This window comes from Leptopilina boulardi, unplaced genomic scaffold (genome assembly GCF_019393585.1).
Source record: "Leptopilina boulardi isolate dan_hultmark-lab unplaced genomic scaffold, ZJU_Lbou_2.1 LbouV2_213, whole genome shotgun sequence".
Taxonomy (NCBI): domain Eukaryota; kingdom Metazoa; phylum Arthropoda; class Insecta; order Hymenoptera; family Figitidae; genus Leptopilina; species Leptopilina boulardi.
The window spans coordinates 655,523-681,482 of NW_026137767.1; the positions used below are offsets into that span (position 1 = coordinate 655,523).

The 25,960-nt window shown below is 31.3% G+C and overlaps 2 protein-coding genes across 3 annotated transcripts in view; one reads left to right on the plus strand and one right to left on the minus strand.

Moving 5' to 3' along the window:
- The window catches only part of LOC127279017 (ionotropic receptor 75a-like), a 380,333-nt gene that overhangs the window by 160,533 nt on the left and 193,840 nt on the right, over positions 1–25,960 (plus strand). Inside the window, exons 4-5 of one of the 2 annotated variants that reach the window (XM_051301087.1) lie at positions 2,250–2,377; positions 2,460–2,621. In XM_051301087.1, the coding sequence (XP_051157044.1) occupies positions 2,250–2,377; positions 2,460–2,621 (290 nt within the window). Of the gene's footprint in view, positions 1–2,249; positions 2,378–2,459; positions 2,622–25,960 lie in introns of those variants that run through there. The other variant, XR_007842585.1, reaches the window with a different exon arrangement.
- Positions 19,289–25,960, minus strand: part of LOC127279020 (uncharacterized) — a 335,741-nt gene continuing 329,069 nt past the window's right edge. Inside the window, exon 2 of the mRNA XM_051301092.1 lies at positions 19,289–19,355. The gene's annotated coding sequence lies outside the window, so the exon portion shown is untranslated. The remainder of the gene's footprint in view (positions 19,356–25,960) is intronic.

Below are 25,960 nucleotides of genomic sequence, written 5' to 3' on the forward strand. Positions count from 1 at the left end.
GGTAATCTCCTTATTTGACAAATTTCTGTTTATGGGGATGTTTATTTTAGTCCGTTTCGCGCTTCAGCAATTCCAATTCGTTTTATTTAGATTGAGCGACTTTTTTTCGTTATTTCCCACGATAAGATATTCCTCTCTCTGTGGTAGTTGAATTTTGATAAATAACACTAAATGGTCGCTGTCGTATAGAATGACCGGGATTTTGTTTTTAATCGTATTTAATATATTTATGCGCACATTATGTAAATAGATATCTAAAAAAGGGCCGTTAACTAATAAGTTAGTTAAATAATTGCCCCTGCAATTTGATACGGCATCCCCCCAGAGAGGGTGTCTCATATTCAAGTCACCAGCTATATAATAAAAATAACTAGGGAGATCCAATTTAAGTTCACACCTGCTCTTCCCTGTGGGCCACAGTCATTTCGAATAGTTACATAGTTTGGAAATTTAATATTGTGTTTTGCATTGAATTTCGTTTAAATCGGATCGAATATGGCAGAAAGGAAAATTAAAAATCAATACAATTTACTAATATCAGATTCGTAATCAGCCACCTTGCAAATTCCTGAACAAGGAGTTTCAAGCAAATCAGTCAAGTTTAAAAAATATATCCGCCATATTGGTTCCGCCATTTCGAATTTAGAAAAAGTAACATCAGATATGTAATCAGGGACCCCAAAACCCCCAGTAACGATATTCAAGTGATAGTGAACGTTTTTTTTTATTCTTCCGCCATAATAGATCGGCCATTTTGAAAAACGGACACTAGATTCGTAATCAGCGACCCAGAAAATCCCCGAGTAACTATTTTGAGATGAATACGTTAACTTTTTTCAAAACTTGTTGGCCATATTGGATCCCCTATTTTGAATTTTGAAAAACGTACACCGGATTCGTAATGAGCGACTCCAAAAACCTTCGAGTAACGATCCTCAAGCGAATATGTTCATGTACATGAAAAAAGTTGTCAGGGTTCTAGGGATCCAACTCAGGCAACTACGTTCATAAGAGCTATAAAATAATGTATTAGAAAGAGTTTTACATAAAAAATTTTGTTTCTTTTTTTAAATGTACGTTATAGCATCAGCTTATCCAATTTGATAACGATTTTGAAAACATATTTTCTTAAATACAAGTAGATGAAAAAGCGAATTTTTTGGGTCCGAGGAAACCAGCTCAGGCACGCAATGGTTAGGGTTTAGTTTTTTTTCTTAGTTACTTGACAGTTTTTGTGGTTGCAGATTTTTATTTTAATTGAGTCAAAATTTTCTGGCTAAAGACTTGAATAATTTTTCAATTCATTGAGTGGCCAGTGTCTAGAAAGAAATTCTTATTACGATTATGATAGATTTTCTGGTTAGTGACTTGACAGAAGTACTGATCAAAAAGACTGGACAGATTATCTTGACAAGTAAAACTTGCTCTCAACTTCACAGCTACTGGAAGGAAACAAGTAATATTCGAAAAAATACGCATGTATAACAAATATGAACTGTCTTGGTCAAATAGTGTGTGCGCTAGGAAGATTAAACGCTTTTTTTTCAAAATTTTTTATTTTTCCTTGACAACGCTATATAAATCGATCCGAATCATTTTCGCCATATTTTTCCTGTAATTTTCACGTAAAAATACACAAGTGTACCAAATTTGAGCTCTCTATGTGAAAAGATGTGGCCACCAGGGGGGAGTAAATAGTCATTTTTAGGGTTTTTTCGTAAAAATTTATGGTTTTTCTTTGACAACGCTGTGATAATCAATTCCTATGAGATTCGCTTTATTTTTCGTATAATCTACACGCCAAAATACATATGTGTACCAAATTTCAGCCTTTTAGATAAATTCGTGTGGCCACTAGGGGGGGGGGGTACATGCCTTACTTCACTAGTCTCATAAATAGAGTTCCCCCTTCGGGTACAGATTCTTAAAAATTAAACTGACTTTGAAAAGTAAAAATTAAATATTTTTTTTAATTTCGGAAAAGATGGTCACAAAACGTTCACGACATTTTTAACACCATTTTTTCATGTGGCTGTATTAAAGACAAAATTTACTTACGGATATCACAATAAAAATGTTTTTACAGTGTTATTCATTAGTTAAAACCGATAGTTTAATATTTCGCATTTGGATTCAAAAAATTAGAAAGGTGGGTCCACTCGTGGAGACGATCCACTCATGGATATTATTACATTCCCCTACTAATTACTTAAAATTTTAATAATAAATATTTTAAATTTATTGTTGAGATTAAGCATATGCCTAAACTTATGAGCCTAACTGACTACTTGCAAGATTATACAACTAAGTCAATGGACAGTAAGGAAAAATTTGCATACGCCTTGTGGTTACATGTATCTGAATTATTTAATTTTACGTAAGTTATGTAATAAACATTTTTTATATGTACGCAACTACAACATTAAAAATTAAAACTTACTTGCTTCTATATGTTTTAGAATTGAATTAGAAGAAATTACTGACTGGAAAATTGATGATACTAGTGGCCCAATATTAAAAGGACTCTTAAATAGACAATTTGACTTCTCTGGAACACCTGATGCTCTGACTACAAGAACATTAAATTTTGCTTCACCTCCTACAACACCTTGGCCTTATAGGTTGTATATAAGTGAAAATATTTTGTGAGAAACATGTGTGTAAGTTGGTTTTGTTTTCATCAGATTTCAAGAACTCAATTATCCTAATGAGAACTGACTCCTCAATTTGAGAATAAAAAAAATCTCACATTTCTACTTTTACTTAATATATCATAGTTTAACCATAAATATTAATATTATTATTTTCTTATTTCTAAAGTACTCATCTTGATATCAGTGTCAATTTGACTTTTATTTGAATTTGTAACATATTTCGTGAAAATTCACAAATATTTAGAAAATAGGGGAGACAGGGATTCATTGGCGCAGTTTTCACTCTTTGTTGTGTAACTCACTCATTATTGCTTTTTTAAGGAGGTACAACCTATAGAGTTCGATTCAAAAGTTAGTGACAAATTAATATTGGAAACTAAAGAAATTAATTTCATTGAATACTTCACACAACAACTCACATCATAAATAACACTTGCCGTTTTAAATAAAAGTAATAGGATAATATAAAACATTATTTTTTAAATATTAATTCAATATAAATTGTGTTACATACTTTTTGCAGTTATTATGTACCAACTTTAAAAGGTGAAATATTTAATTTAAATCTAACCAAGATAAGGAATTTTTGAAATTAAGAATGATAATGAGTAAAAATTTCTAAAGTGCCCCCCCCCCTTATATTTATAAAGTTGCAAAATTTAAAATGAGTCTCTGAATTTTCAAGTACTAGTATCTGGTAATATGTTCACGGAGTTTTTTGAAATTATTCATATTTATAGTTACTTGAAGATTTTTGAAACCTTTTATTAAAATAACTAGCTGCTTCACGCGCGCGTCCATTTTTCTGATCCTTTGATCGTCTCTTCATTCAGAAGATAACGCATGTTGCGTTTACGAAATACGTAAAAATGCCATGCATTGTAGTGCGTTTTGATTACGAGACAATTTAAACTAAGCGATATTGAGAGGGAAGTCCACTTTTAGTGTTAGAAAAAACCGATTTTTCTTTTTTTCCATAGTTCTAAGTTAGAGGTTATTAAACATGTGCTCCCTTAAATAAAATTGAGAAATCCTTTTAGATCATGAGTAATTAACGCGCCAATATGATTGTGTGTTCGATTCTTCCACGAGCTTCTGAAGTGGGTGGTAGCGTTACCATTCTTATCAGTAAATTATTTTATTATCCCTGGCGGATTGGATGATGCGAATGGTCCACAAAATTGACGGAGCATTCGTGGAACATGAGGTTAAGATTGAAATTTTGTCTAAAATGTATCAACGATGATAAAATTGATAATTTAATTATTAAAAACAATAACTTTTATGTATTTTAAGATAATTATTGTTGAATAATTATAAAAATTTAATGTTTTTATTAATTTCAATCTATTACAGTTTATTATCAACATTTGTCGATAAAATCAATAGAGTCGCGCTTTTTAGCAGGTAGGTGGCAGCACTCTTATTTTTTTCTTTGAATTTTTTTTTGTATTTTTTTTTATCAAAAGCAAAAATATTTGTTCAACGGAAATATTATAAAAAATGTATTATTTTATTTAAAAAAATTATTTTTTAATAAAAAAAATATTATTGGTGAAAAAATTACTTTTTTTATCAAAAAAAGTTAAAAAAAATTAATTTTTTTTATCAAAAAAAAAGTTGAAAAAAATTAATTTTAAACTGAAATATTGGTGAAAAAATTTATTATTTCATCAACAAAATTGATGTATTAATCAAAAATATTAGTAAAAAATCAGTTTTTTTATCTAAAATATTGTTGAAAAAAAAAATTTTTAACTGAAATATTGGTGAAAAAATTTATCATTTAATCAAAAAATTATGAAATTTTATATTTTTATCTAAAATATTGGTGACAAAAATTTATTTTATTATGAAAAATATTGTTAAAAAAATGTGTTATTTTATATAAAATATTAATTTTTTTGATAAAACAATTTTTTTTCATGTATATTACCATTAAAAAATAATGTTTTTTCAGGCAAATTGTGGAAAAAAAATTCATTTTTTCCAACAATATTTCTGATAAAAAAATAAATTTCTCACCAAAATGTTTGTTTAAATAATTAATTTTTCTCACTAATATTTCCGTTTAAAATTAATAACTTATTTCACCATTTTTATGATAAAAAATTAATATTTTTCACCAATATTTTTGATAAAAAAAATTAATTTTTTCAACAATATTTTTGATTAAAAAATTATTTTTCATCATCAATATTTCCTTTAAAAAAATTTTTGTTTCACCAATATTTTTGATTAATACATTCCTTTTTTCATAAAATAATACATTTTTTACCATTATTTCCGTTAAAAATTAATTTTTTTCAACTTTTTTTTGGATAAATAATAAATTTTTGTCAACAATATTTTACCTAAAAAATAGTATACTGTGCATCTAGGGAGAAAAATGGTTGATTTCCACGAGTGTGGAGTTTGCAGTTCGATGCGTAGCGAGCGCACAAGCCGAAGGCGAGTGCTTGCGAGCGAAGACGAAAACTGTAAACATACGAGCTGGGAATCATTTTCCTCCCGAGTTGCACGCACTATTTTTTTCTAACACACGTATACCGAATGTACAATTATTTAATAAAGCATTGAACACAATTATTAATTTTTTAATGAAACTTTAATAATATTTTGTCTAAAGTTTACAAAATAAATTTTCGAAAATTGATAATCTCAGGTTATGTGGGGATGACCGCTCTTGTTCTGGTCGACCCACTAAAAACCACACCCTTTTTGAGAATTTAACTCCACTGGCGGAACTTCTTTAAGCTTTATACATCGCCAGTGGAAGTCTCCTTACCGTTGCTCTCGGTCCCAAATCCTTAACTGAGTGCCAGCGCCAGAAGAAGGAGAACCAGTTAAGATCTCCCCCGTCCCGCGCGTGCACCCAGCCAAGCAACAGGATTTCTCCAGGTTAACCTCCTCCTGTCGTCCTCCTTCGTCCTCATTACAGTTGTAATGAAGGACTCGACGCTCCTCCAAGAGTCCGCGCTCTGCAACATAATAGAAACCATGTTCTCGGCTGTGACTTCAGTGCCCACAGCCGAGAACATGGCTTGCCTACCTTTAGACTCCCCATCCCATCTCTCCTGCCATTTCGGAACGAGTTTACTTCTGGACTCTCTGCGTATTATCGCTTTGAGTCTATCGTTATGCTCTGAAGTACCCGCCAGATCTTTGTTAAGATGGAAGATCTCCTTCCTTTCCATCGCCAATAGATCCATTGGCGGTAATCCAGAGAGTACCAGAACAGCGCTAGTAGACACCGTTCTGAAGGCTGACACAATTCTCCATGCCGGGTCTCTCTGGACCGGGAGGAGTCGGTCAGAGATGCTGTGGAACTTTAGGACCGAAGCCCAAACAGGGGTAGCATAAAGCTGCTTTGATTGAACCACCGTCGCCACTAGTCTACGTTTCTTATTTCTGGGGCCACCGATATTGGGCATCATCCTCGAAAGGTTTCCCATGCATTCGGTGGCTTGGAGTGACGAGATGTTAATATGTTCGCCGAAACTCAAACGTTTGTCCAACGTCACTCCCAGGTACTTCAGTTTTGTCCCCCATGAAACTACAGATCCTCCAATTTTCAACCGCGGGATTCGGAAGTCTCTCCGGTCTGTGACGAGCAGAGCCTCGGTTTTCTCGACAGCCATTTTCAGGGCATGTCGGTCCAACCAAAACCCTATTCGTCGCAGACTATCATCAAGTTTTAACTGTAAAAGATTTATCTCGTCCGCACAGCACACCAAAAGCACGTCATCCGCGAACCTGGTTAGAAACGTATCTTCCAGTAAGTCTAACCTCAGGAAACCGTCATACATGACGTTCCATATAGTTGGACTTACTTTCGATCCTTGGGGAGCTCCGCATGTCATCTCTTCTTTGATATGACATGCATCGCTCTCGTACACAACCCATCTGTCGCTAAGATAGTCATCTATCATTCGCAACAGATAGGTTGGCACCACTTTACGTTTCATCGCCTCGATACTAATATCCCATCTCGCGGAGTTGAACGCGTTTCGTATGTCCATGGCTACGAGTGCACAAAATCCCTCCTTCTTCCCTGATTTGACTTTATTTGCCTTTTCAACAACCGCTAAAATCGCGTCTACCGTTGACAGGCCCTTCCTAAAGCCAAACTGGTTTTCGGATAAGCTACTTTCGCCTACCAGGATTCTCTGTAGTCTCTCCAGAATCATTCCCTCTAAAAGTTTCCCATCGTATCCAATAAACAAATTGGTCTAAACGATGAGACTTTATTTTGAGGTTTATCCCCGTTCCTAAGGAGGTCCAACTTCTGTGTTTTCCCGTCACTGAAAAACTTTTTACACTCCGGACATGTATTAAAGACGTCGAGAAGTAGCTCCGAATATACAGCGATAACTTCTGTAAGAATCTCGTTGGGTATTACATCATTGCCTGGCGCTTTGCCATTTTTCAACGTCTTTGCCACATTTTTAAGCTCTTTAAGTGTGAAGAGTTCTTCCCTCTGTACTACACAGTGAGTATAGTCCTCTTGGGGGCCAGATTCCACGTGGGGGAACAAAGCACGTATGATTTTTCGGACCCAAATCGGATTGTCCAGACCGGGGGTTTTTTGCCGCGAAACTAGTTTCTTAGAAACTACTCTAAAAGCCAACCCCCATGGGTCCTTTTCCGCTTCTCCGATCAGGTCCTTCCAACAATTCCTTTGGCTACTCCTTATAGCCCTTTGAAGATCTGCCTGGCTTTACGACACTCTTCTTGCAGCAGGAGGTCTCCCTTAGAGTGGGTATACTTCCTCCTCGCTGCATGGCATTCTCTTCTTAGACGGGCTAGCTCGTCGTTCCACCAGTACAGAGCTTTCTTCGCTTTTCTTTTCTACCGGCGAGGCATTGAGTTCCTGCATGCCGCGATAATAACTCGCCTCGCGCACTTTTTCTTCTAGAGTAATTGGCTTCGTCGTCCAACCGAGTTCCTGAATAAACCGAGACTCGCCTAGAGACTCCGCCAATCTCTCTCTATTTAGTCTTCTGAGACTCCAGGAGGGCTTCTTGCTGCCACCTTGCAGTCTATTGTTCTCTCCCAGATTTTTCTCAGAGACTATAAAGTCAATGTACTGGTGGTCGCTCATGGTCGCCTCGTCCAGAACGCTCCACTCTCTTATTCTACGAGCCACGAGGGGCGATGCGACTGTCAAATCGATGATCGACCCTGATACCCTGCGCCTGAACGTGAACTGCTGACCCCGGTTCATCACCACTAGATCGTTCGCTGCGACCATATTCGATACCAAGGTTTCTCTCCTGTCTAGACGGCTCTCTCCCCATTCCGGCGACTTACTATTGAAGTCTCCCGCAATGAGGACATCAGCGCCGAAAGCTCTAACGCTTTCTTCATGAGCTTGAACCTCGGTGTCGAACTTCTTAAAGGGATCGTTTGGGAAGAAGTAGCAGCTGTATATACGTACACCTGCCACCTCTACCCAAAAAAACCCCTTATCTGTCTCCAGGAAGTCACCAATGGCGATGTCCGGGTTGCACACCTGTATACCTGATCTTCTTGATGCATCCTCAAACCAGACAGAGAAACCCGGCTTTCTATACTGTTCACTAAAAAGCAGCACATCAGCTCCTCTCTCTCTCTCTGGCAGTCTACATCAAGAGATCTTACGCGTCTCTTTCTTTCCTGAGGTTAACCTTGAGAAATCTTAGGTGAATAAATTACTAGCATTAGTGAACGTACCAATAATTAATGGAAAAACTTTTAAGCGATATGAAAGAGAAGTAGGACCTGCTGCTGAGGCTGTGTCAAAAGAAAGCTGCAGAGATGCAGTGCGGTTAGAAAGGGACTTGACAATAAAGAACGCAAAAGATATCGAAAACTTATTGTAAGAAATAGTTGTTGTAAGGAGGAATGTGCATCAAATTGAAATCAAAATACTTTTTATGAAAAATATTTTATAAAATTAGCACACTACATTTTAAAAATATTTTCCATATTTACATTATTTTGAATGTCTAACTTATCAATAAATCTGGTTTTTTATTAAAAAAATATTTTTTTTATTGGTAAAACACATTAATTAAATAAAATTAATTCAACTGTAACCAATTATAAAAGTATAAAAAATCTTTAAATTTTATTACCGCACATTCCTTCTTTTACAAATTATTAAATTTCCTTTAAAAATGATAATAGCGATAATTTTTATAAAACAATTATTAAATCCAATGGATAATTAAATAAAAAATTAATAATTTTTGTGCTTTTATGTTTGGTTAATATTGATTTACTGTGTATGACTGATTTTTTGATAAACATTTATCTTTAATAAATTGTATTATATTTCACTCTTGTATTTCTTCTTAAAAAGTCTTTTATTATGCATGCGTTGGTTCAAACGTGGAACTGGTAGATTATACGACAACTTAAATGGACAAGCTACTCTGGTAGGAACTCAGAGTTGAAAAATAATGAGTTATACCTCAAAAATAAAATGTAAAAAATGTGATGCTGGGCATGAACCGACAGATCACGATGGCAGATTAAACTATCAAGGCGGCGCTAAATGAATGGAGCCGATAGCAGCAGTTGACGTCACTGAAAAAAACAAATTACTTCGCGTATGTAATATGGAGCTCGGAATGCTAGTTGGGGATGACGATTCCTCAACAATTTTAAATGTTCGAAATGCAGCCAATCATGAAATTATAAAACATTCAGATAAAAACCACTTAGGTCAAAGAGTTGTCAGTGGCTTGTACATATTACAACCTAAGTTTAAAGAATTAACGAAAGAATCTATTAATTCACTTTCTCGAGGTTTCAACTACGCAATTTGTCAAAATAAGAGTACTAATGACAAAATGGCTAAGGCCATTAAAAATTTACCATATCATTAATTCGACCAACATGAGCATTGTGGTGATTGGTGCAACTATAAAAATAAAACAGATTTCAACGAAAATGATACCGAGCAGTGCAATTCTACCAAGAAAGATGTCGTCAAAGATTCCTCTTTGAAAAATTAATTACTAAAATTTTTCGAGAATCTTGCCAGTCAAACCGATCGCTTTGCTGATTGTGCATTGAGCCAATCTAATGAGAGTTTTAACGTAATTTTGGCTAGTAAAGCACCAAAATCAAAGTGCTACAGTTAATCAGAATCACTAGATTACAGACTCGTCTGTGCAGTAGGACAGAAAACTATCTACTGGAAAAAATACACAGACACATGTAAAGAGAGTTAAAATAATTCCAAAAAGAAGAGCGAAAACAACGAAACAGGGGGAATATAAAAAACGTCGACTTTTTTTAAAAAACAAAGAACTCAACTTCGAAAGAAAAAAGAGGCATCTGAGGGTTGTTCTTATAAATCTAACATGGGATTAGTTACTGATTCGCACGAACAGAATGAAGCAAATAAATTTTTTCTCAATGCAAAGGCTAATCCTGATATGCCTGTCAATGTAGTTTTCTCTGATTTGGAGACAACAAGTTTAAGTAAAAACGCAGAAATTTTGCAAATTGCTGCAAGTCACGACAACTTAATATTTTCTGTTTATGTAAAGCCAAGTCAAAAAATATCAGAGAAAGCATCGGAAGTAACAGGACTCCAAATTATTGAAGGCAATTTATTACTCAATGGAAATAGAGTTGAATCATTTACACTTTCAGTAGCATTACGACGATTTTTTATATTCTTGGCAACCTTAAAGGCAAAAAAGGAAAAGAAGAAAATTCCCTTAGCGGATTAGCAAAATCTTTAGACATTTCAAGCGTCGGGGCTCATAATGCAATAAATGATGTGACAATGTTGAAAGAAATTTTGATGAAAATGAATATTTCTAATGAAGTGAAAAAAGAAAGTGCCCAAGTTTGTCAGGCAGTGATCGAGAAAACTATAAACGATTAAAAAATAACTACTGCTGTGAAATGTCTGTCACCTCTTCAAAGCTGTACCACATTAGTTATGAGAAAAAAAATTGCTCAAGCTAAAATTACCTATGAAATGATAATAGAAGCATTTAAAATGAATGGGAAGGATGGGATTCATAAACTATTCGGAAAAAATCAAAATAACGTATGTGTAGCTAAACTCAACCAAATTTTTTGGTTGACGCAAACAAATACTTTGGTTGCTTAAATACCAACAAAATTTTTTTGTTGGCCCAACCAAATTTTGGTTGCTCTGTGTAAACATTTTTCTCAGTGTATTTAATTTTTTATTTCGTTATGATTAATCTCATATTTTTATTATTAACCTGTACAAAAAATAGTAGTTATATTCATGTTAACTTTTTAAATTTTACCGCCATCACAATAAGCTTCGATTGCGCATGCGTCATCTACCTTTAAAGAGCAACGTTGCCGAATCTCTTATTGTTTCAATCAAAGTTTTCAACTTTTATAATTTTAATTGTGTTTTTTTAATGATAGAGTTTCTGAATTTTCTTGAAAATTAATACACTTTTTTATTAAATATTAAAAACTTAAGCTATTTAATAGCATTAAATTCCATTTGTTTGTATGCAAATAGTTACTACTTCAAACCACCGTACTTCCATAAGAGAGCGTGTTAATTTCAATAAATTATTTCTTGTGATCCAAACTTGTAAAGCTTCTACCATTTTAGTATAACATTTCTGTACATAAATACTTGCTTTATAAAAAGTTTGAACAAAAACTGTTTGTTTTGAGTTTGGGGTTTTACATCCTTAAAAAAGTTATTTTATAGAAAATTTGTTGTGACATCTATCTCAAGAGTGAAATTAATTAAATTATATGATTTAAAGTTTAAACAATATAAAACTTAACAAAATAAGTCTTGTACTTTAATTTTACAAAAAAATTATTTAAAAAATGAGCAAATTTCATTTAAATTAAAAACATTTTCTATAAAATCGTAAAATTATAAAAAAGTATATATAAAAGACGCTGCAAATATTTAAAAACCCATAAATCAGTTAAATTTTTTTGAAAAGCATTGTTATTGGTGCTTATTAATGTGTAAATTTCATATAATTCAACTTCATTTAATCGACTGAAAGATATGGTTTCGGAACGTTATGAATTTGATTGTGGTTAAACATTTCTGTCAGTTTTTGAGAAATAAAATGTTGTTTTTACCACAACAATTAGGTTAGATAAGAGATTCAAAAGTGAGGAACACATAAGCTAAAATTTTAAATAAGGTTTCCGTAATTCCAATATTTGTAATTTAGAATGAGTTCTTTTGGAACTGCTAAATCATGTATTTGAGGTACAGTGTATTGGGATCTGACATGGGGGCGGGGCCTAAAGCAATATGGCGTAAATTGGGTAACACTTTTAGTGAATTTACATGGGAATAACATGGGATGCAGAAAATGTTCATTTCTATGGACAGTATTTGCGTATGGGCAGGTACAAATCCTGCTCAACGAAAATTTATTGAAGGTGAACGCGTTTTGCAAGCCGGGCACATTATAAAGTGTGGTGTAAATCGTGTAATTTTGGTTTTGGTTTCGGAAATTTATGGAAAATTACGCTTAAATTTTTCGCTACAGTACTGCCACAGCCTCTCACAGAACACTTAATTCTGCAGGAAGATTTCTCACGCGGTAAAAATGTAGCTTCATTCATAATGATAAAATAATTAACAATGACAGCGGAACTACAATTGCAAGTGACACAAACAGTTATCCAAAACTAGTTACATTTATTAACACCAGATGGCATGTGTACGAATGTCAGATCCCATAAACCGAAAAGCAGGATCTACGCGTAGAATTTCTAATTGTGTACGCGCAGCATGTTTGGAATGAAACCACGCCGTCGACTTTCAATGGCGAATCCTACCGGTTCAAAGAGTGTCAGTGTTTTTTTGTAAGATGACTGAGTGGGGTTTAAGTAACTACTTGTACATTTTTAAAGGTAAGTTTACATGAATGCATAAATAACATTGCACATTTCAGTCATAAAGTCCTTGTAAAGACAAACTTAATTTACAAAACACAAAGGTTTAATTTTTTCATATTAATAAAACAATTATTTAAAAACATGTTACAGAAAATTAAATTGATAAAGAGGCTTTAGAGTGTTTAAATTTACAACTTATTAATGAGAATTTTTAAAACAAAGCTGGTTTAAAAGCCAAATTTTTAATAAAATGGGAAGCTTCGCTGAAGCAAAATTTTATACACACAGAAATAATTTCAAATGCTGGAGAAGATAATAATGTAATAATAAATATTTTTGTCTATTGCTTAGTTATAATTGTCTATATGTAGTTGTTGATATTTTCTTGATTGGTAAATACAGTAATGACAAAATTGTTTAGCCCTAAAGGTGAGTATTTTAACCACCATGTATTGTTAGGTTTTTTCAAAAATTGTGGGAGATGGAGGGGGTTGAATTTTTTTGAATAATTTAAACAGTGAATTTTTGAAGACTTCTAACTTTTAAACAGAATGATGAAAAAAAATTTGACCTATATATTTTCGAAAGGTTTTTTCCTGCTTTTTCGAATGGTACAAAATTTTTTTCAAATAGGGTGACTGCCCCAGTGAATGAACAAATAGTGATTTTCGCAACTTTGTCTAGTTGTTATTTTTAAACGGTAGTTCAATGACAGCTAAAAAATGTAGTACTGTATTCTAGAATACTCTAATTTTTTAATAATATTTTTCTTTTTTTAAATAAAATAACCAGAACTTAATAATTAATAAAAATATAAAAAATTGATGAAAACACCAGTGAATGAACATGGTGTATCAGTGAATGAACACTCGTTATTTTTAGATCATTTGCTACTTCAAATATTTTGAAAATTTAAAAAGATTTATTCTTTATTACCTTTTAAACAAAGAAGTGACATCAAATATAATCTTTAAAATATTTTCTATACTTATAGATCTGATAGTGGCCATTTTTAATGTTAAAGTAAATTTCAAACTAAATGTAATTAAAATGTTATTATAATTATATATTATAATTATTAATTATTATTATTATATTATAATTATAATATGTAAATGCATTTATACAAAGATTCTTTGAAAAGAATTCTTTATATCCTTTGTTTTGAAAAGATATTCTTTAAAAATTTAACATTAAATATTATTGTTAAAGAAATATCGACTAGCATCAGAAATACAGATTCTTTGAGGTGACTGCACTATAGTTGTTTATATTAGTAATATGTAATAGAAATTAATATTATTTAAACAAACAACTTCAAATAAATAACAAGTAAACTTAATCAGTCGTTTTAAGAATTACAATTTACAATGTAGTATTAACTTTTTCACTGGTTCTACTGCACTTTGTAATTGTTCGTTCGAATAACGAAATCTTTCGTATTTTCTTTTTTTAGGTGGCATTACTACAAATATTGAATATTTTTTTTATATTTTCCTAACCTTCAATTTGCTTTGGATTATTCTGACAGCTCTTTTCGACATTAGCGCCTCCTAGCTAAATCCATTTAAAGTGAGTTTTCATTCACTGGATCAAAAGATAAAAACAGTTTGCACCAGTGAATGACAGTGGCTATTTACTGAATCATTGAAAAAAAATGTACCAGTGTTTGAACAGTTTAAAACTTTCAGTAATATAAATATTTTTTTGTAAAAAAATATTGATAATGAAACTTTAAAGCTCCAAAAATTTAATGATAACCTATTTTATATATTTTATGAAAGAATTATATTTTAAAAAAATGTTTTAATTCTGAGTGCGCTCTCTGTAATCTAATTATTATTTTGATTCTAGATCGCAAAATCGGGTATTCCTTTAAAATTTATTTTATTGTAAAATTATTTTAAAATGATTTTTCATAATTTTTATGTTTTTTAATAAAAAGAACCTTTTAAATAATTAATGTACCATTCTTTTATAAAATAATAATTTTTAGCCTTAGTTATATGTACTTTTCAGACGAATGTTCATTTACTGGTGCATGTTCATTCACTGGGTCAGTCACCCTAATTCAAAATTTTATTCTTTTTTTGAAAATCAAATTTTTTTTCCGACTTTTCTTTTAAGTTCGGTCTTTTTTTATTTATTTTTTTTTAAGTTAAAAATGTGTATTTTCACAACCAAAAAAATTAAGATGTCCTTTTACGTTATTTATGAGATATTAATTAACCCCTTGAGTGCCAATGGCAAAGATCTTTGCCATTTCGAACTTTGCTCTGAGTGCCACGAAACTGACAATCTTTGCCATGGTAAAAATTGAAATAAAAAAGTCAAAAATGAAAAAAAAAATTTTTAAATGGTTTTTAGGAAGTCTAAGATATACAGAAAACGATGTCAGTTTCCGTTTTTAAATTAAATAAACAACAAAAAAGTAAAAAATTAAAAAAACAACGTTATTGGCAAATTTTTCAAAATCTTTGCCATGAACAGTGCGTTTTTTTTAAAATGGGCTGAAATCGCTTGAAACTTGTTACTCAGGGGTTTTTGGGGTCGCTGATTACGAATTCGATATTCGTTTTTCAAAATTCAAAATGGCCGATCCAATATGGCGGACGATTTTTTTAAAAATCGACCAGATTTACTTGAAAATCGTCACTCGGGGTTTTTCGGGGTCACTGATTCCGAATTCGATGTCCGTTTTTCAAAATTCAAAATGGCCGATCCAACATGGCGGACAATTTTTTAAAAATCTACCAGATTTACTTGAAAATCGTCACTCGGGGGTTTCGGTGTCGCTGATTACGAATCCGAAGTCATTATTTCAAAATTTAAAATGGCCGATCTAATATGGCAGATAATTTTTTAAAAATTGATTAGATTTACCTGAAAATCGTCACTCGGGGGTTTTCGGGATCGCTGATTACGAATCCGAAGTCATTATTTCAAAATTTTTAAAATTGATTTAGATGGATCTAATATGGCTGACAATTTTTTTAAAAATCAATTAAAATAGCTGATAAATAATTTTTTTGGTAACAAAATAACACAAAATTATGATATTACAGAGTTATGAAATGTATATATATATATATATATATAAGTTATTTTTAAACTTCACAATATAACGTTTTTGAACATCTTAAAACCTTTGTCATTAGCTAGTATATTTGTGAATAACATACGTCCCCAGGATGCACCCCCAAACTGATGTCAGCTTGGGTTCAAGGAGGTTGACAATAGGATTAAGAATCCCACTTTTATTTTTTTTTATTTTTAAAATTTTAAAATTTTTTTTTACTTTTTTAAACTTTTTTTTTTAATTAAAAATTTTTTTGTTTATTTTTAAACATTTAAACATTTTTTTTTAGTTTTATTGATTTGAAAATTGTTTTAAAATCTTTTTTATACATTATTTATCGATCCGGTTTAAATATATTTTTTATCCCTAATTAAAATAAAATTTCTTTTCTTTATATTTAATTTTTTAATTTTATATTAGAAATTTAATTAATATAAACAAGTTGTAATAAAATACTTTGGAAGAGTTAAAATTAGCTTAAAGTCAACGAATTAAGATTATCTTTAAAATCATGATTTACTTATGATATGTTTCAAAACATGGATTTGAGCACAAAGCAATGTCACATTTTTTGCAAATTTGTCGGACATTTTTTGAAATTTTTTTTCACCAATCGAAAGAGCACAAAAAAACATTTGTAAAACATATATGTCCAAATTTTTTTTATCTACTTACATAATATTTACAATTTTTAGTTAATTAATAAATTATTAAGGTTAACAAAAAATGATATATTTTATAAACAAATAAAGTTATCGTAATTCTGACGTCAATAAATGGAATTATAGATAAATAAATAAATTATAGAATTTATAGAAGGCTTTGAAATTATTCCCATGAGTATTTGAACTGCATGAAATATAAAAAGTTCATTTTTAGTTATGTGTACCCATTTATTCATTCTTGAAGTCTCTTTTATTTTATTTGCAGCTTGTAGTAAATCAAACTGTTTAGCAAAATATACATTAGTTTCCTCGTAAATCATTTGAGCTAATTCTTCAGTAAAAAATGCCTTAAAAGCATCTAAAACTGAAGTCACCGAAAATATTTTCATTGACTGAATGAATGGTTGGTTCGAAATTGTCAGTTTCTTCCCATAATTTAGCCTTAGTATTTTGAAGCAAGCGGTTCTGTAATGAAATATTACTGTTGATAGGTGACGTAGCCCTAATATTACTTTCATGTGAAATACTTATTTCTGAAATGTTATTATCATCCGTGTATTCAAAATCAATTGAATCTTCTGAATCTGATGATTCACTTGTAGTATCGTGTGATATTTGACTTCGGGTTCTTTTCATTTTTCATTAATGAGAGAAAGTTAAACAGATTAATATTAAAAAAATACCACGACAATTGTTAATTAATTAACCACCGTCTTTATTTTATGCTTCTGTGAAAGATAAGACTATAAAATTATTAAAAGTGTTCATAGAAAAGTAATGAGCAGTCGACTTAAATTGTTGACAAGTTCAAGAGAAAACCAGCGCTGGTCATTTACTGCTTCATCGTTGCGCATAAAAAGACAAAAGCTCACGAATACAACTATTATTACTATATTTGTATAATGAGTATTTGGGATGCTTTTCTTGAGTAGTTAGACGTGAAATTAAAAATTTTTCATGTTTCTGCGAAGGATAAGTAAAAAAAAATTTATTAAAGTGTTTTTAATACAGTTATAAGCAGTCCACTTGGTTTGTCTAATTTATATTATTCAAATGCATTAGTTGACTGTAGTAAATAAAAGAAAAACAATGTTTTTACAACAAAGTATTTTATTACTAATTACAGTCACGCAAATAAAACCCCGAGTAATAAATTTCAGTCAATATAAATTAGTTTTTTAAAATATGGTTCGTCATATTGGATCGGACATCTTGAATTTTTAAAATCTGACTTCGGATTCGTAACCAGCGACCCTGAACACCCCCTAGTAACGATTTGGAGACAAATTGGATTGAAGTTTAAAAATTCGTCCCCCATATTGGATACACCATTTTGGATCATGGAAATTTTGAAAAATTGATTTCAAATTCGTAATCAGCGACCCCGAAAACACCAGAGTGACCATATTCGGGTAAATCTGGTCGATTTTTAAAAAATTATCTGCCATATTGGATCGGCCATTTTGAATTTTGAAAAACGGACATCCAATTCGTAATCAGCGATCCCGAAAACCCCCGAGTGACGATTTTCAGGTAAATCTAATCAATTTTTAAAAAATCGTCCGCCATATTGGATCGGCCATTTAGAATTTTGAAAAACTGACATCGAATTCAGAATCAGTGACCCCGAAAACCCCCGAGTGACGATTTTCAGGTAAATTGGATAATTTTTTTTTTTGGCATTCAGGGCACATTTACTGTTTTTCACGTGGCACTTAAGGGGTTAATTAATTTAATAAAATAAACTGTAAATAAAAAATGCAATATTTTACAAATAAATAAAGTTATTGCCATTCTAAAGCTAACAATTGAAAGCTGACGTAATTCCGCATCCAACGAGCCCCATATAAACTATTTTGGGTTAGAGGATATTTTATGAACAATTGCATGGTTTGCCAATTGTTTATTTACAATCCACTAATCCAAAATACTTCATATAGGGCTCGTTGGATGCGGAATTACATTAACTTCCATTTATTGACGTCAGAATTACGATAACTTTATTTGTTTATAAAATATATCATTTTTTGTTAACCTTAATAATTTATTAATTAACTAAAAATTGTAAATATTATGTAAGTAGATAAAAAAAATTTGGACATATATGTTTTACAAATGTTTTTTTGTGCTCTTTCGATTGGTGAAAAAAAATTTCAAAAAATTGAAAATTTTACCCCATTTTTTAAACAGTCTTCAAAAATACACTGCTTAAATTTTTCAAAAAAATTCAACTCCCTCCCTCTCCTACAGTTTTTGAAAAAACCTAACAATACTTCGTGGTTAATGTATCCACCTCTAGGACTTAACTATGTGCAAGTTACAGCCCCATCCGATCAACTTTTTTTTCACTTAGTACGCTACAGGAATTTTACCCTTTAAGTATATATATATACTGTATATATATATTATACTATTAATATACTATATTACATGTAAGTAATGTAATATATAAATAGTATTGAAAAATAATATTAATGGTGATAATAATTAACTATAATGATCTCCGTATTCGTTCACTCATTCATTCATGCTGCCCGCATCTCCACTATCGTTTTTGCGACAAAGTAAAGGAGCGAAGGATGGACAGATAGTAAAGTAACTTATATCTTATTGATTAATAATAATTAAGCTCTCTAATTAGCTGTTTATCTTTCTTAACTTTAAACATGCATTTTATTCTCTTAATAAAGTTAAATTATTTGTTTTTAAGGTTCCGTACCCAAAGGGGGAACCCTATTAATGATACTAGTGAAGCAAGACATGAATTTAGCGGCCACACGAATTTATCTACAGCGCTGAAATTTGGTACACATATTTATTTTGGCATGTAGATTACAGGAAAATATATCGAATCTCATAGAAATTGTTATCATAGCGTTGTTCAGGAAAAACCATGAATTTTTACTAAAAATGATGATGTACCCCCCCTGGTGGCCACATTTTTCACATAGAGAGCTCAAATTTGGTACACTTATGTATTTTTACGTAAAAATTACAGGAAAAATATAGCCAACAGGATTCGGATCGATTTACATAGCGTTGTCAAGGAAAAATCAAAAATTTTGAAAAAAGCGTTTAATCCTCCTAGCGCACAAACTATTTGACCAAGACAGTTCATATTTGGTATACATGCGTGTTTTGCGTATAGATTTCTGGAAAAATATAGCGAGTACGATTGGAGTTGATGATCATATTGTTTTTAAGGAAAACTCATATTTTTAGAAAAAATCATGGATTTTTCGAATAAAAAAAGAAGCGAATTTTATCTTAAGAAATTCAAGTTTATACATTTTTACATATTTTTACGTGTAGATTACAAAAAAATATAGCGAGAACGATTAGAGTTGATCATCATAGCGTTTTCAAGGAAAAACTGATAATTTTCGATAAAAAAAGAATTTTTTTCAAAAAACGAAGAAAATTTTATCAAAAGGGCTTCAAATTTATACATTTTTACGTATAGATTAAAGAAAAATATATTGAGCTTGATTGGAGTTGATAATCATAGCGTTTTCAAGGAATAACTGATAATTTTCGATCTATGTGACTATGTGTCTATCTATGTGTTTTCATGCTCACATTACAGGAAAAATTAAGCAAAATTGGAATTTTTCCACCTATCTTCACACTTTAACCCCCTTAAATTTTCGGTTTAAGGGTACGGAACCCTCGGTTTTAATGCGAGTGTAACTCGCACTTGTTCGATTTGTTTTTCTTGATTTAATATATTTGATTAGTTTATTTATTATATTTTTAATTAAATAAAAAAAATATTAGTATTTGTTAGATGTTGGGTAAGATAAAAATAACACATAAAATACAGAATAATGATTTGTATATTTTATAGACATTGGTACAACTGTTCTATTTTAATAATACGCAAGGAATGAACGAGAATCGACATGCGCAAAATTCAGTGTAGATAGAGTAGGGGTTTTTCGGACAGGGGCGGACGTTCTACACTCCAACACTACTCGTTCACATACTGTCCAAATCAGTCCTTAAATAGATCCTGAAATCAAAACTAGATTAATTTTCGGTATTCATTATTTTAGAAATAAGTTTTTTGTGGCTATCAAAAGGAAGGGGTTTAGTTAAAACATCTGCAATCTGATCTTTGGAACTTACCTACTTAACTTTTATCAGATTTCTCTTAACACACTCCTTAATATGATCATGTTTTATTTTGATTATATGTCTGAGTTTGTTACCACTGTCAATTTCTGCACTTATTCCCGCCGACTTATTGTCACACCACAATGTCACGGGAGTAAGAGTTTTTTCAATGGTTAATTTAATCGAATTGTACAACGAAAGGAGTTCCTGACTCGCTTCGCTCATAGCATCATATTCTGCATGATATGTTGATAGAGCTACATAAGTCTGCTTATGGGTTTGCCACGCTATTGTATCGCCGAACATTTTAAGTAGAAATCCACTCGTTGTTATAGAATTTTTACAATCACCAAAACTGGCGTCGGAATAAGCTTGGATATCCTCACTCTCACCTAGATATCTCAGACTTAGTGAAAATGATCCTTTCAGATATCTAAAGACACGTTTGACCATTATCTAATCCTCGTCAGTGGGGCTCACCTGGTGTCTACTCAATAAGTTAACAGCATAGGTTATGTCGGTTATATAGTTATTCCGACAGCTTCTCGTTATGGAATATTCTCTTTGGTTTCAGTTTCGTTTAGGATTTCATTATTAGATTCCATTTCTCTTAATTTTCTTGCTCTGTTATTAACCTGAGCAGTATTCATGGGCGCTCTTTGTGCGAGTGATTGATCAAAACAAAATTTTATAAGAATCTTTCTGATAAATTTTTCTTGGCTTAATTCAATAATCTTATTTTCTCTGTCTCGCCTTATTTGAATGCCCAAATACTCTTTCGGCTCACCTAGGATATTCATTTCAAATTTTTCTTTTAATTCCATTTTAACTTCGATTTAGTTTTCTCTTATCGTTGCTTGCTATAATTATATCATTAACGTAGAGCAAAAGAATTAAGTATTTGTCTCCCTCTCTCCAATTGAATAAACAAGGTTCTAAGTCCGAGTTTTTAGAACCCATACTCAAAGCTTCTTTAGTGAATCGGTCGTTTCACCGTTTTGGACTTACTCTGAGTCCTTAAAGAGAATGTTCAATTTTACAAACATTTTCATTTTTATCTTTGTTTGAAAAACTCGCACCTTCCGGAATTTCCATGTAGATTTCCCCGTCTATTTTTCGATTTAGGAAAGCCGTTTTGACGTCTAACTGACATACCTCTAGATCATATTTGTTAATGATAGCAAATACTATCCTCGCTAATGGTAACCTTGACACCGGAGCGTAAGTTTCTTTAAGCTAATAAAAGTTCTTATCTTAAAACCCCCAAATAACTAAACGCGCCTTATATTTTATTTTGCTATCAGACTTAATTTTACTTTTAAACAACCATCGGGAGTCGATTATCGTTGCTTTTTGGCCATTTTTCATGTGTGTGGGTTGTTTAACAATATTCCAAACTTCATTTTTTCTCAACAATTCTAGTTCCTCATTTATAGCTTCTTGCTATTTAATTTTATCTTTAGTTTTAATCGCGTCTTGAAAATTCACTGGGTCTAAGTTAATTTCTGCCCATAGAGCGTGAAATTTTTCGTCGTTAATCATGTCTGTCTCGTCTTGTAAAGGATTTGTGAACGAAGTTCTCTCACCCATCATTAACTCATTTTCTACTTTATTCTCACCTTCAATATCCTTTTCTTTCACTTGTATTTCACGTTTCCTAGGCCTTCCCTTTTTCGCTTCGCTTCTCCATCTGAATTTAAGATTTTTTTTAATTCTTTCTCGCCTTTTTCAAATTCAACGAACCAATTTTCTTTGTTTATCTCACCTTCAATACTTGGGACATCTTTGATATCATTTTTTTATACTTGTCCTCATAAACTAACTTTTCAATAAACTTGACATCTCGACTCTCTTAATACTTTCCTTCTCCAGGTCTAATAAAATGGTATCCTGTTGGCGTGTAACCAACAAGAATAACCCTTTTTCTTTCGGCTCTAAACTTTGGACCTAATTTTCGTTGAACTTTGATGTACGCAACGCAACCGAATCTTTTAAGTTGTTTAATATCAAAGTTATGATGAGGAGCAAACTTTTCAAGAGAAGCAATTATATTGTTCGATTTGTGTGGGGTCTTGTACGCCTAAACTCCAGCCGAAAGGGCCAAGTCCCACAAACTTTCTGACCTCAATTGTCTCACCTCCTGTGAATTCAGTCCCTTGATCTGTTCGCAAGTAACACATTTTTGCATCGTGACCCAACAGATTACGAGCACTTCTTACGAACATCTCAAGGCAGTGTCCCGTTGCTCTTTTGGTTTTCATAGGATAGGCCATAGCTATACGCGAAAAATCGTTAACGAATATCGATATATATCTGTACCTTTTAGGATGTGAAGCTGGAGAGATTGGCTCTATTACATCGGAATGAACTATTTGTAATGGTGATGTAGATAGCCTGCGTGTCATGTTAAATGGTAATCTATAAAATTTCGAAATTAAACACACCTCACAGTCTTTTATAGAATCATCAAAAATAGCCTCATTTAATTCTTTGTTTTCTGCAAATTTTAATTGTAAGGTTTTTAAATAAGCGACTGATGCATGGCCGAACCTTACGAGCCATAACATCACTCTATTGTTTTTCATTAATTTATTATAGTTATTAGATGTGGGAATTTCGTCATTATTTAAATCTACAGTGGGTAACTCATTTATATTTTGAAAATTTCTGACCCAAATTGTTGTGTCAAAATTCGAAAGTTCATAGAGTATTTGTTTATCATTTTTGGACTGATTTTCTGTAGACTCGCCTTTAAGAATTAATTCATCTTCGACAACCAATTCTTTTTCTTTAGTTTCATCTCTCGCCTTTGCAGTTACACTTCGCGTCTCATATTTTTTAACCAATCTCACCTTTTTCGACTAAATTAGCAAATATTTTTGTACATACAACTTTAGAACTGTTTTCATTATTCTTCGAGCTATTATAAATTTCCAATTCTATTATCCAATGTGCTTGTTCATATACCCCGGTGAAGACATTAACTTTGCACCGTTTGATTTCTTTTAATTTCTTTAATATTTCTCCCGGATTTTGTATTGTAATTCGAATCTAAATGAATAATTAAGATATCCCGCACCTTAAATTTTTGCATTTCTAATTTTTTCTCTTCTAATTTCTCTATTCTAATATTCTCATCTATTTTATGCAGTAGAACATGTGATGTTAATTCAGATGAAAAATAGTCATAAAAGTGTTCAAATTTTATTTAATTACTCAATTTATAATCCCTTTTTATACTCTCGCCTTTCAAATTTTACTGTTTTAGATTCGCTATTAGAACTACTTTCTTTACTTTTAGGCTGATTTAAATTTAAATATTCTAAGTGATTCTTTACTACTGTCAAAATTTCCCTTTTTAAATTGTCTCCCGAGGCTGAGCCCTCATCCGGGAATCCCTTTTTCATTTAATTCTTTCTGTTTATCAATTTCTAATTTTGAAAGAATATAAACTATTTCATCCATTTTTTGAAATTGTTTCGCATGGTCCTCCTGAACATGATTTATTAGGCTTTGCAATTTTTCGTGCTCTTTTTGAGTGGCTTCTTTATCTCTCCTGAGCTCGCTTATCTCTTCTCTCATGTTTTTAGTAGTATCCGAGAATGCTTACAACGATTTCACGGAATTATTACACATTTGATTTACCGATCTTAGGAGGCTCCTCATGTTCAATTCTTGCTCTTCTTGCTTCTTCTTTTTGATTCTTGTTAGTACTTGATCATTTGGGAAATTAGATGTATTTTGATTTTCGCTATGAATTTGAACAGCTCTTATATTAGTTTTTAATAAATGTGGTAGATTAACCACTTGATTACTTGTTATTTGAGGTAATTTACCTTTTTGCTTGAAATCTGACACATTTTGCATTAAATTCGACTGTACCGCTCCTTTCACACCGACCTCATCATCTCCTCTTTCCTCTCTAATATTTATGCACCCTCTTTCTTATATAACTCTTTTTCAAACTCTCCTTCTTCATCTTTAATCTCTCCTTTCTCAACTTTATTCTCTCCTTTTATGGCAGATTCGATTTCCGAAGTAACCCTTCGCATCTCTGCAAGCATCTAGAATTTTATTTTCATACCACTCCTGTACTTTGGACGATTGGATCAATGAAACCATTCTCTTCTCTGCAAAATAAAATATTGATGCATTTACGGATACTATTTCAAGGTCAGTTGATCCATCAACACATATTTTGTTTTTTGAAAAACAATGTTACAATTGTTTAAACAATTTTTGTAAACAATTTTAATGATTTTAGTTCCTCATAACGAAATTAATGACATATTGAGAGAAATGTGCAATATTATTAGTCAAGGTAAATGACTAATACTTACTTTAATTAATTTTTAAAAATAGCATTGTTTAAACAACCCTTAATTAACAAATACATAGTACCGATGATTTTACATATTTCAGATTTGGGTTTGCTTTAAGCTTTTTTAAAGATAATGTATTTTTATAATATTTAACGAAATCAATAATTAATTAAATAATTTTTATATTTTTAATAACAATTTTATATAAAGAGTGAAATTCCTGTAGCGTACTAAGTGAAAAAAAAGTTGATCGGATCAGGCTGTAACTTGCACATAGTTTAGCCCTAGAGGTAAGTACTTTAACCACGAAGTATTGTTAGGTTTTTTCAAAAACTGGCGGAGAGGGAGGATGTTGAATTTTTTTTTTTTAATTTAAACAGTGAATTTTTCAAGACCTGTAACTTTTAAACAGAAAGCTGAAAAAAATTTGACCTATATGTTATCGAAAGGTTTTTTCCTGCTCTTTCAAATGGTGAAATTTTTTTTTTAAATCCAAATTATGTCCCTTTTTTGAAAATCAAACTTTTTTTGACTTTTTTTTAAGTTCGGTCCTTTTTATTTTTTTTATTTATTTTTTTTTGAAAGCTAAAAATGAGTATTTTTACAACAAAAAATATTGAGATGTCCTTTTTTGTGGTTTTTGTGATATTAATTAATTAATTAATTAATTAATGTTAATAAAAAATGAAATACTTCACAAATAAATAAAGTTATTGCAATACTGAAGGTACGAATTGAAAGCTGACGTAATTCCGCATCCAACGAGCCCTATATAAACTATTTTGGGTTAGAGGATTTTTTATGAACAATTGCAATGTTAGCCAATTGTTTACTAACAATCCACTAATCCAAAATACTTCATGTAGGGCTCGTTGGATGCGGAATTACATTAACTTTCATTTATTGACGTCAGAATTACGATAACTTTATTTGTTTATAAAATATATTATTTTTTATTAACTTTAATATTTAATTAATTAACTAAAAATTGTAAATCTTATACAAGTAGATGAAAAAAAGGTTTTTTTTTGTGCTCTTTCGATTGGTGAAAAAAAAATTCAGAATTTGACCTTTTTTTGAAAATCAAAAATTTTTTTGACTTTTTTTTAAGTTCGGTCTTTTTTTTAATTAATTTTTTTTTAAAGTAAAAAATGTGCATTTTTACCTCAAAAAATATTGAGATGCTTTATTGTTATTTACGAGATATTAGTTAATTAATTAAGGTTAATAAAAAATGATATATTTTAAAAA